The 14046-nt window shown below is 41.5% G+C and overlaps 2 protein-coding genes across 4 annotated transcripts in view; both read left to right on the forward strand.

Annotated features, from left to right (window-relative positions):
• The window catches only part of nlrc5 (NLR family, CARD domain containing 5), a 29275-nt gene extending 24210 nt beyond the window's left edge, over positions 1-5065 (forward strand). Inside the window, exons 49-55 of the mRNA XM_069172821.1 lie at positions 1368-1451; positions 1730-1813; positions 1899-1982; positions 2063-2140; positions 2495-2578; positions 3095-3178; positions 3294-5065. Coding sequence (XP_069028922.1) covers positions 1368-1451; positions 1730-1813; positions 1899-1982; positions 2063-2140; positions 2495-2578; positions 3095-3178; positions 3294-3375 — 580 coding nt within the window. The 3' untranslated portion in view covers positions 3376-5065. The remainder of the gene's footprint in view (positions 1-1367; positions 1452-1729; positions 1814-1898; positions 1983-2062; positions 2141-2494; positions 2579-3094; positions 3179-3293) is intronic.
• An 848-nt stretch (positions 5066-5913) lies between these two features.
• Positions 5914-14046, forward strand: part of cpne2 (copine II) — a 35763-nt gene continuing 27630 nt past the window's right edge. Inside the window, exons 1-3 of one of the 3 annotated variants that reach the window (XM_069172744.1) lie at positions 5914-6159; positions 6594-6743; positions 9729-9929. In XM_069172744.1, the coding sequence (XP_069028845.1) occupies positions 9753-9929 (177 nt within the window). In that variant the 5' untranslated portion in view covers positions 5914-6159; positions 6594-6743; positions 9729-9752. The remainder of the gene's footprint in view (positions 6160-6593; positions 6744-9728; positions 9930-14046) is intronic. The other 2 variants (XM_069172743.1, XM_069172742.1) reach the window with 2 other exon arrangements.

Below are 14046 nucleotides of genomic sequence, written 5' to 3' on the forward strand. Positions count from 1 at the left end.
TTTTCTTTTCCTAAACGACTTCCAATAATCTGCTGCTTTGGGATTTTTCGTCTACATTTAACAGCACGGTCGAGCTGTCTTCTAAAGACCAGAGACTCGTCCTCTGTTTTGCTCGTGTGGAAGTGAAAAGTCACTCAGAACACACGAACCGTTTTATTGGATCATCTTCTTTATTGGTATCAGCTGTTCCCATTTGGCAGCAAGTTGGTCCGACAGCTACAGAAGGTCTTCCTGCTCAAGGTTGAGGGATGATGATGCTGCTGTTTTTAGTTTTTTTATGCGTGATATGTTGTGTTGTCGTCATCCATGCGGATCTTTTGTCGTATCTTTGGATGCCTTTAAGAAACGTCTCCCTTCTGATAAGTTCTCTAGTTTTTTTCTTGACAGGAAGCTTCCCTCATAAATGTCCGTCAGATTTGTAACCCCCTCGTCTCCGTTTGACCCGTCACTGTTGTTGTTCTTCTCTGTTTATTTTTAGTTAGTTTAGTTCGGGGTGACCGGTGATTGGAGGGATTGTGCAGGTGTTAAATAAAGCGCGTCAATTTCCATCTGACTGTTCTGATGGAGGTCGCAGATGAAGCAGATCATATGTGTGCAAGTGGCACAGATCAGATGTCAAATAATTATGTTTTGTTTGAGCAGGTTGCTCACTTAATCGCAAGGGTTGGGGGTTCAATCCCCAGCTCCTCTCGTCCACGTGCCGAAGTGTCCTTGAACAAGACACTAAAGTCAAAGTTCTTCAATTTTACAGTTAAAAAGCGTTTTTACAGTTGAAGTGCAGTCCATTCACCATGTTGAACCACAAACTGGATATAAAAGTGTTCGTAGCTTCTGGGTCTGTAAAATGGTTCCAATCCAGAAGTGTCTTAAACTGCAATACCAGCGAGTGCCACTAGAGGTCGGCTCCAAAAAGCCTCCGGCTCCATAGACTCCCATTCAACTTCTCTCATCAAATCCAAAGTGAATAAAATGTGTCCATCAGTTATCTCGGTGTTGTTAGCTAAAGTCACTCCTTCTTATTAGTTTTCTGGAGGTCCATCTGAAAATAATCCCTCATTCATTAGAAAAGAAGATTCAAGAAGACCTGTTTTTGGGGGCGTGTCTGTTTGATTGACAGGCCTGTGGTGCAGTCAGGTTACAGCTATCGGTGGGCGGGACATATTATCATCAGCTTTCCAATCAGATCAATCAGATCCACCGCTGGCTCCTCCCCCAGCTCGTCCAAATTAGTCACTTTCTGCTCCAAACCGCTCCGAAGTAGTAAAAAATGGCGACGGACAGCTTTTTGTGGTTCCGAAACAATTTATTAAAACTTTTTTTTGGTGTGTGTGTGTGTGTGTGTGTGTGTGTGTTTATTTGTCCTCCAGTCTTTCAAAGAACCTTGTCACCGACCAATCAGGAGTGAAGCTGCTGGAGGCCTTGAAGAGCTGCGGCCGGCTGCAGGAGCTCCAGTAAGGACAGTTTTACATGCGGTTTCTTCCTGTACATCAGTGAAAGACTACGTTACAGATGATTGTACACGAGGCTAAAGATGCTATTTAACATTTAATTTCAATAAACATGAAGCTTTTCTATGAAAATTTTGTCTTTAACATTATGTTCTTTGCTTCGAAAAGTATATTTAAAAATTTTTTTTGTTGTTGTTTTTGTTACTTTGACTGAGTATATTTGTTTAATGTGAAGAATATAAATAACAAAATGAATCTTAAAACTTCGGTCTCTCCTCCAGTCTGTCCAGTAACAGTCTCTGCGACCTCACTGCTGCGGGGATGGCCGTTGTTTTCCCATCGCTGACGCACCTCGCTGTGTTCGAGTACGTCTCACATGTTTTAAACGTTCTTCTTAACACTTTTACTCTTTATATCTGAGTTTTTCCAACATTTATTTTCTTTATCTAGTATTTCAGAAAACCGTATCGGACCCGAGGGAGCAGCGAGTCTGTCCAAAGCAATAATGTGCATGAAGAACCTCAGAAAGATTCAGTAAGACTCGTCATTTTGAGAATCACAGCACAGATAAGGAAGTAGATGTGCTGAGTGTTTGTGTCTCTGGTTCGTCTCAGTCTGACCTCCGTCGGGACGTCGGAGCTGTGCGCCGTCGCCGCCGGTCTGGCTCACTGTCCCCTCCTGCAGGACGTGGGGTGAGATAAAAAAAAAATAAAAACATGACCATAAACTGGTAGTAAAAGCCATGTAATGGTTAAATTCATCTTCTTATTACTTCAGAATCTGTAAGTCTTCATGTGGCAGCTTTGTTTTCAGCGATAGCGACGTAGTTAGCTTTCAGTGAATCCAACTTCCTGATGTAAGCCTGACATATTTCATCGATCATCATACACTAAAGATTATTTCATTATAATTATATTTGTGTTAGTTATGACTCATTTCAAGCATGACATCTTTCAAATGTGACCTAAAGGCTGAAAGAAATTGTTAGTTCAAATATTCTATAATTCTCTGTTTCTCTCTCTGTAACTTTCTCTGTTTCTCTCTAGTCTTGGATGGAATAATTGTGGTGATGAAGTTGCTCTGGAGCTCGCCAGAGTTCTGCCTCTCTGTCACAGTCTGACCCGGATAGAGTGAGTTTGATAAAAAAAAAAAAACAATAAACACAAATGTACAAACAGACACACAAATGTTAAGAGATTTACAGTTTGCATCAGTTTTTATTTTTTTTAAACTGGATTTTTCTCTGTTTCACTTTCATTTGATTTAGTGTCTCTTCTCATTTCATCCTATTTTTAAAAACCTTCAGTGCAGAACATTTATAGACCCCTTTCAACCGTGAGAGCAATTACAAAAACTTTTTACAGCTGCACAGCCTATTCCACATAATTTACTGTTCAGTAAGATAAGATGCATCAGTACCGGCCTGTGAACGTCTCACCAGACACCAGATTTGAAAAAGTCCAGAAACTGTGAAATACAGAGTTTTACCTCAATCAACGGACGTTGATTTAATTTACAGCAAAAAATATTTTAGTGCATTTTGGGTGGGACCGGCTAATTGTGTGCTATATTCTCTCAGTACTTTATGCCTCGTTTAGGTTTTTCATTTCATTGTAAACAATAAAGTGTGTCACTGTTGCTTCTAGTCTGGAGTCCAACTGTGTGAGTGTGTGTGGAGCGGAGGCCCTTCTCAAAGCCTTGCAGTCCTGCCCGGCTCTGCACCTCATCAGGTAAACTTTGGCTCTTCCAGGCACCCGTAGACTCTCTGCTGACACCTTATTGATTTATAGTGTCGTGTTAATGCCACATCGAGAACATCAAACCTTCCTCCGTCTGTGCTCGTAGGCTGTGGAGGAACAAAGTGTCCCTGAGTGACGCCCAGAGGCTCCATCTGGTGGACAGGAGGCTGAACTTCTCCTCCACCTGACCTGATGACGGTGGGAGAAGCGTCGTTCCAGTTCGTCTGCAGAGGTGAATCACAGCAACACTACTGATCGACTTCTGCTACAAATTTAGTTAAACAAACCATCGGAGGCATTTTTTTCATTCCTGTTCTCCTGAAGTGTGTTGATTTCTCTCATTTTAAAAGCAGCTCTGTGGAACATTATACCAAAGCACTAAAGCACAACAGTTTGTTTTTTTGAGAGTATTTAAATGTATGACTAAGCACTTATTGACCTCCAGTTTCGCAACAGTAAACTGCTGTTATTAGCCGACAGCGTGTCCTCTGGTGTTCAGTGGGTTAGGGTCACACATTCAGGATGTGACCACATGTGGAACATGGTCACGGTCCCCCCATCTGTTTCTCAGTTATGTACTAAATAATGTCTGTTTTTAAAACATTATGATGCAACAGTGAAGTTGACCTTTGACCTTTTGGACAGAAAACGTCGTGACTTCCATTGTTTCATCCTATCAGACATTAGTGTAAAGTTTTGTCACAAGCAGCGTATGAATTCATAAGGTGCCAGCCATAAATATGTTTTGTGAGGTCACCCTGACCTTTGACCTTTGACCAAAAAAATCTAAGCAGTTTATCTGTGGGTCCAAGTGAATGTTTTGCCAAATTTTAGGAAATTTCCTCAAGGTGTTCTTGAGATGTCGTGTTCAGGAGAATGTAATAGACTAGTTGAAAACATCACACCTCTTGTTTATAGCTGTTTGTGTTACTATATTATACAATCAATTAAAACTATTTAAATTAAAGTTGGAAAAAGTCAGGAAATCCAGAAATAATACAGTGCAGAAGACAGAGATGTTGTAATTTATTTCAAACTAAAATCATGAGCACTGTGAAGACCTGAAGGTCCCGATACAGGTGTTATAGAAATATGACCATAAAATCAGTGAAGAGAATGTTTACAAACCGACCCGAGCTGCTGTGAAACTGGAGGCCGCGTCGGGTTTTTCTCTCCGGTGAGAAAACAAATACTGAATGTTTGTGGGCTCAGATTGAGTCAAATTGCACTGAAGTGTGTTTACAAGAATTAGAGGCCACGGTAGCTGATACACAATAAATCATTAAGTCACAGTGAAGGAAGAGTTTTCTGCTCTCATCCTCGTTCCAGGTTGTGGTCTCTGTCCAGATTGCGTATTTATTTCTGCTGTTCATTATGGAAAAGAATTGGGGATCATATTGTTTTAAGTTATTTATTCAGCTGGTCAAGTTTGTATTTGACACTGTTCATAAATGATTATGTGTATTTTGAAGTTAAGATGGCCAATTTTATTCCTTGAGTTTTATGAGTGTTATTATAATAATAATATCATATTGTTGTTCTCAGGTCGTAAAATAATGCACCTTATTTCATACTGTTAGATGTTTTCTTTCTTTTACAACTCAGTTTGGTTTCAATTCCTGTTTTCCTTTTTTTTTTTTATCTTAATCCCAAACTATGATGCATGTTTGAGCACAAAAAGAGCTAAACTTATTTGGAAAATCACATGAATTGTTCTTCTTTGTAAACAGGCTCTTTGTCTCTTCAGATAGTTGTGAAATAAAATCCCACATGCAAAATCTGCACCTCAAAATATACTGAAAATGTTTTGTATATGCAGCTTACTTTGTTTGATAGAAAAAATAAGTCAAAATAAAAAATTCTGACTAACAGCAACAACAGCGTCTGAAATGTCAGCTGTGGCCCTCATAGTGTTTTCATTTATGTACACGTGCTCCCTCTTGTGGTTAGAACTGGTGGTGCAAATGTGTTGCAGTTTCAAAGATTCAGAGATGCACATTAACAGCACTGCCCGCTGTAATCCTAACAAAAGAGATTCCCCCCAGGTCTTTTCTACTGAAGGCGTTTTTATCACGTTATAGTAATTAAATCACAGATGTAAATATTAAATTAATGATGACTGAATTCCATTTAGCTGCTTAACTTTCAAGTCATCGTTAATGTAATCAGTGACACCTGTGCTTTCCCTGGTGACCAATGAAAACATCTGCATCACTTTAAAATGAAATTAAAAGTGCAAAAGAAACTGAAAAACGTTTAAAGATAGAACTAATAATAGAAACCAGAATTTTGCAAAAGTACTTATTTTTATACTGAATATGGGCAGAAGAAGCGTTTAGTTCAAGTAAAATAAGTAAAGATATGTACCTGGGTAAGATAGATCCCCTAACTGTGACTGTATTTAGTTACTTAATACTTCATACTGCTGATGAATGTAATGTTTGTGTTGACCACGAGAGAGTGCCAGGGGAAGAATCTCGAATTTGAAATAGGAAAAAAAAGAAATTTACAAAATCCCCAAATCATTCAGATATTTACAGGTAAGTATGTAGGTTCCCAGTGACGCAAACCACACGCAGTTGCACGCACCAAACAAATTAAATAAAGACTAAATAAATAGAAAACAAATTACAGTCCAAGCCGGAAGTGCTTTGCTTTTTTTCCCGGCAGTACCGCTTTTACTTTGACAGTGAACTTCCGGTGTGTAGTTAACGCCGTGGAGCTTGACTCAGCTGCGTCCGTCAGTGGCGCTGAGCGCAGAGAGCTCAGTCCGCGCTGCGAGGATGATTTGCGCTCACACACTGTTGCGCCTCGCAGGATCCTCGGGTTCAAAAATGTCAACTTCCGTTTTCACTTTGTAGAAAAAGTCTCCTCGCAGGTTGTTTTTTTCTCCCCCACCTTTTCTCCCTTCATTTCTCCGCGCGGCAATTAAAGAAATTGTCAAGTGAAAGTTGGTCGTCATTTTTACTGAGGTGAGTCGTTTTGTTCCTCCTGCATGTGCCCGTGTATTATACTCGGTGTGTGTGTGTGTGTGTGTGTGTGTGTGTGTGTGTGTGTGTGTGTTTATGCGTGCTTGTGCGCGTGTGTTGTCTAAAGGATGTTGTGGAGCAGCTAAGACGAAAAATAACACTCCAGGCTAAATGTTCTGCTGGTTAGAGGTAAAAAAAAAAATTAAAAAAAAGGATGTGTCACTGCGGAATCACAGGTACACACACATGCATATAAAATAATATTAATGTTAAATTTAAATTGACACGTGTTTGTCTGTGATTACTGTTTACAGTCTGCACTTCATCACTATTTTGGCCCCTTTTGGCGCCAGTATTTTCAGACAGGACACGTAATTAGACTTAATGACTGTGTGCAAAGATAATTATGTTTTTAATGAACCTGCCCTGTGTGTTAGGTCGCCCTGCTCCTCCTCCTCCACCTCCTCCTGCAGAGAGGTGACTCGGGTGTGGATGTGCGGTGTGACTGGGGTGTGAACGTCTTCAGCAGGGTCAGTACACATCCAACATGAAACCTGGACCTGGCTGCCGGATATACTGCAGTTTGCGTCAGTTTTTTTTTGTTTTTTTTTTTAATTTTTTTTACAGTGCAAGCTTTTCTGAATTGTTTTATTATCTTGGCACATCGGAAAAAAAATGGATGTTTTAGTAGCAGCAGATTATTGTGTTTCTATTCGATTCAAGACAACAAAAAAAACATTCTGCCATGAAAAGTGCAGCAAAGTCCATTAGAGCAGGAGAAATGATTTTTTTTTTTTTTTTTGTATCTCCTTATAGCTGCAGTTTTTACAGTTATAGTTAAATCTGAGTTTTTACAGCTGCTTTGTTTTTGCAATTTAACATCATGCATAAAGTCATATTTCATGTGTTATTTCTATTTTTTGGTATTCTGCACTGCCTGTTTTAATTCTGTCAGTCAGTCCAATGCGAGGGATGCAGCAGGTGTCTACAGAAAGCCGGGTTTATCTCACTGTCTGTTGGAAAAACCAGCTCCCTGACGGAGCGCCTTTGTTAGTATTATCAGTAAATGCAGGCCTGCATGAGAACGAACGAGTCCGTGAGCGGCGGTGAATGAATGAGTTGAAACGAGCTTGAATGACGGAAGTCGGTGAATAAAAAAAAAAAACTTTCACTCTGGTGTCTTCGGTGCGTCACACCACTACCAGCGTGACATCATAGGAGCAGAGCGGGAGGAGCACGGCGGTTACGACACATTAGTCTCTTAGCAACAGACGGCATCCTTTTAGCGTGCCGCTGTGAGAACAAAACCACCTTCATGGACACTCTTCTGTTTTATCAGGCTTTAAAGCTGGGAGGGAATCATTTAGAAAAAACAAGGTATTGATGACAACATGCTCAAGTTTTAGTGAAATCAAGAAGTGTTTCAAGATATGTGTGTGTGTGTGTGTGTGTGTGTGTGTGTGTGTGTGTGTGTGTGTGTGTGTGTGTGTTCCTCTTTATGTCTTTTCCTTTCCAACCCTCTGGGTTCTTCATTTTGGAGGCTCTGCCATGGCTTTGATCCACTCTAAGGACACTGTGTGTGTGTGTGTGTGTGTGTGTGTGTGTGTGTGTGTGTGCGTGTGTGTGTGCGTGTGCGTGTGCGTGCGTGCCTGTGTGTGTGGTCTTTTATCATGTTTAATTCTGGATATCATCAACTTGGAATCACGGCAAAACGTGAAATAGACACGCCCGTCCACTACAGCAAAACGTGAGATAGCAACGCTCGGCGACGTCGAAGCGTGAAAGTTTCACGTTTTCCTTGTCGTGGAGGACAGAAACCTTCTGCATGCTTCCAAACCATGTGATTTACAGGAAAACAAAACTATTAGCAAAAAAAACACCTGGTTGGGGTTCGGAAAAAACCAAAGTATGGTTGGGGTTAGGGAAAAAAATAAATAACTCAAGAACAACGTTGTCACCTTCTGGATTTGTCTGCGATTCAAAAAAGTGTCCTTTGTACTTGGTATCGATACGTCTGTTACGGTACCTTGGTCGCATGGTCCTTCGTCATGTGACATTAACGTGCGTTTAAGTTTCACGCTTACAAAAAGGCGTAACTTTCACGCCTAGACAGCCCTAAGCGTGGCCATCTCATGCTTTGCCGTGTTGGACGGGCGTGTCTATTTCACGCTCTGCCGTGATACCGGGTCGATTTTATTGGAGTTTTTCTGAAGGCAACACTGGGGAACCGAACGGGAATTTGATCATTTGGACTTCCTTGTCTACCTTTTTCCTTCCTGTCCGTCCCTGCTATGTTCAACTTTTTACAAACTCTCATCAGTATGTGATAATCTGCCTCCGTAAAAGCTCTGAAATCTGTGTGGAAATGCGATCTCTGCCTGGCAACACATCCAGACAGCCCTGTGTGTGTTTCCAGCATCTTATTTTCTCTCCGCCGCTGCGTTTCCAGTCATTTATGATTCTGTAAGAGTGAACATGACACATACTCGCTCCTGTAAAGCGCTACGTTACGTAAGACCTCTCACGAGGAGCTGCTTGTTATCCTGGACAGCAACCAGCAGTGTGTGTGTGTGTGTGTGTGTGTGTGTGTGTGTGTGTGTGTGTGTGTGTGTGTGTGAAAACAACCTGTAGTTCAGATTACATCATTGCAATGCATTCGTTTATCCACTGTGACTCTGGCAGATACTTTGGGCTGACGGGGACCCAAAAAAAAAGCAGCGAAGAATAGAGAGTCGAATGCAACAGAGCTGGTTTTGTGTTTCATTTAATAAATGAGTCAGTTGACAGAAAGGGAAATATTGTCTATTTTTTATAAGAATATTTGCAGGTTTCAGCATCTCAAATGTGAGGATTTGATGCATTTCTTTGTTGTACATCATGTTAATGTTAACATTTTGGGATTTCTGAATAATGGTTGAATAAAAAAAGACTTTTAAAGACATGAAATGAGGCTGTTAGAAATTTTTAATCTCATTTTTCTCTATTTTTGCTAACAACTAATTAAGAAGATAATCTGCAGATTCATCAATAATGAAAATAATTGTTAGTCCACTGTGTTGATCCTCACTTGTAAGATATCAACAGGTATTTGATTGTTATGATGGTTGTGAGAGGACTGCTGATTATTTTTGATTTTGCTGTATCGACTGGTCGTTTAGTCTGCAACAGTCCAAAAACAAAGATATTAAGTTCACTATGATGTACGACTCGGATTACATTTTGTTTTAGAAAATAGCTGAAACTATCAATTAAATTGTTTGTTATTTTTCTGCCCATCTGCTTCTTGTTTCAGCTCGAATATATGGAGTCAAATTTCTCAATGAATTGGAACCAAACTTGGTAGAAATATTAGTGGCTCCGAAACTATTTTGCTCTGAAGAACAAATTTGTGTTTTGAAGGACTTTACTTCACTAAGAGCCCCGAGAGGACAAAACAGTTAATTTTGCTTCTTCTTTATCAGTTAACAAAATCCTATGTTTCTTTTGGAGAAGTTTCCATCTCTAGTAGTCCAAGTACTCGTAAGTGTGGGATGGTATATGTATGAAACTCAAGTTCATTTTCCCTCCCTCAGGTTGATCAGCTGTGACCTCCGACCATGGCCTACACACTAGGCTCGGCCACCGACGGCCAGACGCGCAGTGTCGGACCTCAGCACTGCGTCACCCGGGTGGAGCTGTCCGTCACCGCGGCCAGCCTGCTGGACCGAGACGTAGCCTCCAAGTCGGACCCGTTCTGCGTCCTCTTCCATGAAGTGGATGGAAACTGGGTGGAGGTACGGTACGCCGTGCAGGCGGAGGGGCCGATGGGAGAAACGAAAGCTGTTTTTTGTTTTGGTACAACAGGTGGAAGATGGTGCAGAAAAGAGTTCATTTATGAGTGTTTTGCGTCAGAAGTAGTCAAACCCATTTGCGTTGCCTCTCCGCGCTGTGTTTCAGCTCCAGGGAGGTGGAGAGAGGAGGATAAAAGGGATACAGGAAATAAAAAGAAGACTGAGGGGAGGATGGAAGTGTTGAATAAGTGTTAGAAGTACTTTCGAGGTCGCGTCCACCGGGCTCTTCCAGAAAAAAAAGAAAAAGACCAGAGGATTTTGTTTTTGGTCGATGTTACTCTGCAGGCAGAAGCCTATAGTTTGTGAGCCAGATCCAAATTCATGTTGTTGTGACCATCTGGCAGCAGCTATAACATGCTGAGGCCAATAGAAGGAGGCAATTTGGCAATTTATATTTTTACTGCAGACCTGGCTAGAGGTAATCTTGTTTTGACTGATATCCTTAAAATGTCAGGATGCATCATAATGTAAAGCCTTTAAATGGGCAAAAGGATGCAAAAGCAGCCAGAAATGTATGAAAACAATATTTGAAGCATGAAAAATCCTGAAAGAAGCCATCACTAGTGAGCAGACAGTACATTTGAAGAGGTTTTAAAAGACTGCGTAGGTAAATAGTGCAATAATTCAAGAATAATGTTCCTCGACGTGAAATTGCAAAGAATTAGATGGATTAGATTAGATTAGATTAGATTAGATTAGATTAGATTAGATTAGATTAGATTAGATTTCATCGTCGATGGTTCATAATATCATTAAAAGATTCAGAGAATCTGGAGAAATCTCTGAACACAAGGGACAAGGCTGGAAACCAATATTGGATGGTGGTGATCTTCGGGCCTTCAGGCAGCACTGCATTAAAAACACACTATTCTGGAGTGGAAATCACTGCATGGGCTCAGGAACACTCTGAAAATCATCGTCTGTGAACACAGTTCATCGCTGCGTCCACAAATGCTGTTAAAACTCTCCAAAGAAGAAACCAGATAGAAACAAGATACCTTTCCTCCACTGTGCTTGTCGCAGCAACACGTACTCCATATTCATGTGCGTGGTTTGTACGGGTGTTGGCGCGTGGTGGTGGGTGTGCTCTAACCTGTTCGCCTTTCTCGTGTTTTTGATGACCGCACAAAAAAAGATTAATGCGGCTCTTTTGTTAAGGCTGAAATACAAGCACAAAAAAAAACAACAACAATGAGGGCAATCAGAATTAAAAACCAAACTGTTTACACTGAAATGATTCAGTGTCCGAGACATCAGTCAGTCCAATCACGTAGTTTGGGGGGTTTCTTCTGCCTTCGCTTTAATTCCAGAAACACTCCATGATGTGAATGTGTGATGTATGTTTTTTTCACGGTGTATAAAATAGGAAAAAAAAAAAAAAAGGGAATTTAAAGATGCTAAAAGTGGAACACGGCGATGAAGTTTCGGCGAGTGTAGGCTGCCGCTCGAAGGCGTCTCGGTTACAAACAGCTGGTAAAACAGGACAATCTGGCTTTGTGTGTGTGTGTGTGTGTGTGTGTGTGTGTGTGTGTGTGTGTGTGCGTGTGCGTGCGTGTGCGTGTGCGCGCACGTGTGTGTGTAGGCGAATGCCTCGGGTTGTAGCTAGCTGTCGGTCAGCAGGGCATGTGGCTCCGATGTGAAATTGCCAACAGTTACCATGGCAACGGGAAGGGAAACAAAAGCCTCAGTGCTCCCGGAGTGAGGGAGCGGCGGCGGTGGCGGCGGAGGCGAAGACGAGGCCCGAACCTTTCCTCGGATGTCGTCCACGGCTCGACGCGCTCGCTGCTTTCTCACTTTTTTGTTCTCTGATCCTCTCCTGTTAGCTTTGTTCTCTCGCTCCATCCTCTCTTTTTCCCTTTCCATCTCCGATTGTCATTTCTGTCGCCAGCCTTCCCTGTCACAGTTTTGGTCCATGTTCGTGTGTCGTGTGAGATCGAGGCGTGAGAAGCAGCTGGGGCCGATAATGGGGGGCCGGAGGGTGGTGGTGGTGGCGGGGGGGGGGGGGGGGGGGGTAAGGGTGTGAGAGTGAGGAGGTGCAAGAAAAAAGGGAGATGAGGGAGAAAAAAAGGGTGAAGCGGAGGTTCGAGGGTGAAGATTAGCCAAAGAAAGATGGGAAGACGAGGAGGAGGAGGAGGAGGAGGTGAACTAGCGACAGAACAAGACGAAGGTGAAAGAAAGTGAATGAGTGTATGAACGTATGATCGCGGCCGAACCTGATGTCAGAGAGGCTCGGAGGATCTGAGCTCAGCGACGTGGCTCCAACCACCAAACTACTGGGGCTGTTTCCTAAAGCCTGAGATTCTCTTCCCCCTTCTCCAAACTCCAAATCCTAACGCTAATCTCAACACGTGTTATGCATGCAGATATAAGCCCGTGTGACTCCCATGCAGTGGGATGCTCAAATCAGCGGGGTTTAAAATCACACATTTAAAGTGCAACCTCGTAACATTCGCCGGATCTATTTTTGTGATATTAAACCACGTCTTTAGAAACATTTCTGCTTCGTGGTTTAGTTGAATATAATGTCCTTCATGGAAACCTCCACGGTGTTTGTCACCTTTCCAAGGCGACTTTTATCTTTAAAAATAAATCAATTGGAATTAGATCAGTGTAAATATCTGCATAAAAAGTGACAAATACCAAACTACTGTAGGTTTGTCAACTCAAGATTGTTAGTTTATGTTAAAAAGAAAATGGTTAATATGTTGTTTTATTAAATGAACAAATATTAATATCCGTATTGCCCTCAAAATGCAGCACAAGGTGCGATCAAAACAATGCGAAACAGCAGCACACTGAAGAGCACCTTGCAGAAGGAAGCTACGACGTTAGTGAGTCGGTATTCCAAGTTACGTCACTTCATCAACATCAGCGCCTGAGTTGAAATCACGAACGTTCACTCAGGAGCTGATGTTGATTAAGCGACGTAACTAACGTTGTCATGAAAGTTTTTTTTTTTATTGTTGCATTCAGCATCACAGCATCGTTTTTACAACAGAGAATAATTCTTCCGTCTGAAAGTGTTTTGTTTTGATATTTTCTTAGTCTTATTTTTCTGATAGTAAACATGAACAGATAAAAAAAAAAGAAAAAGGATGGAGTGCCTGAAGGGTCTGATTCATTCCCGTAGTCCGGTCAGCCAGGTTGAAATCCACAGTGACACAAATATGAGATGTGCACTTCAGTCTGCCGGGCTGCCGTCTCAGTAATATCCATTTTTAAGCCACGGGAGTGCAGCCATTCTCCTCTGCTCTGTTCCCGGGCATCAGGTGGATGGATAAATGCTTTAAGCGCTGATAGCGGGTCGAAGTTAAAACCCTTTCTCTGTAACCTCTCTCCTCTCAGGTCTTTACCGATAACAGCGTCTGCAGTCCGACAAAGGAAATATATTTTGGATAAAAGCATTCATAATAGCGTGCAAACGATACATTTGACAGATGCCTTCTATCGGTACAAATAATAGCTCACGAACAATATTTAGAGACGTAATCATGCCAAACAGTGATGCTCATCAGCTGCCTTGGCGATATATATTTCCTCCTCTGACTCAGTGAAAACAGAGGAGCTGTCAAACTGACAAAAATAAAGAGAATGCACAAAAAGGTGTAATTGCGAGGAGAACAGCTGAATAGCAGAACTGTGGCAGAGCTATTGTTCACTGAAGGGGGTCATGAACTGGAGGTTTTTGAATTAAAAAAAAAGCTTCAAAATGATCCTGCAGACATTAAAGCTCTGGAGTGTGTTGCTAAATCTTCCACAAGTGCCTCAATTAAAAGATAGAGGGGATAAAACCTTAGAAATTGGAAAAAAATGGACTCAAAGACTAAAAAAAAGACAATGCATAAATGTCTTAAAGTGCAATACCACTGAGGGCCAACAGGGGGGCAAGCTCCAAAAAACACCACCTCTTGCTCCAATAGACTCCCATTCAAGAAACATCAACTGTCTCCCCAGCTTCTTCCAAATATGGTCACTTTGGTTAAAAAAAAAAAAAAAAAAAAAAAAAACAAGCTAAAAAAACGGCTGTTCACAAAGTCCAAACAACAGGTGGCGTTGTAGT

Source organism: Embiotoca jacksoni, unplaced genomic scaffold (assembly GCF_022577435.1).
Source record: "Embiotoca jacksoni isolate LCO1_2020_lvr unplaced genomic scaffold, fEmbJac1.0.p SCAF_55, whole genome shotgun sequence".
Taxonomy (NCBI): Eukaryota; Metazoa; Chordata; class Actinopteri; family Embiotocidae; genus Embiotoca; species Embiotoca jacksoni.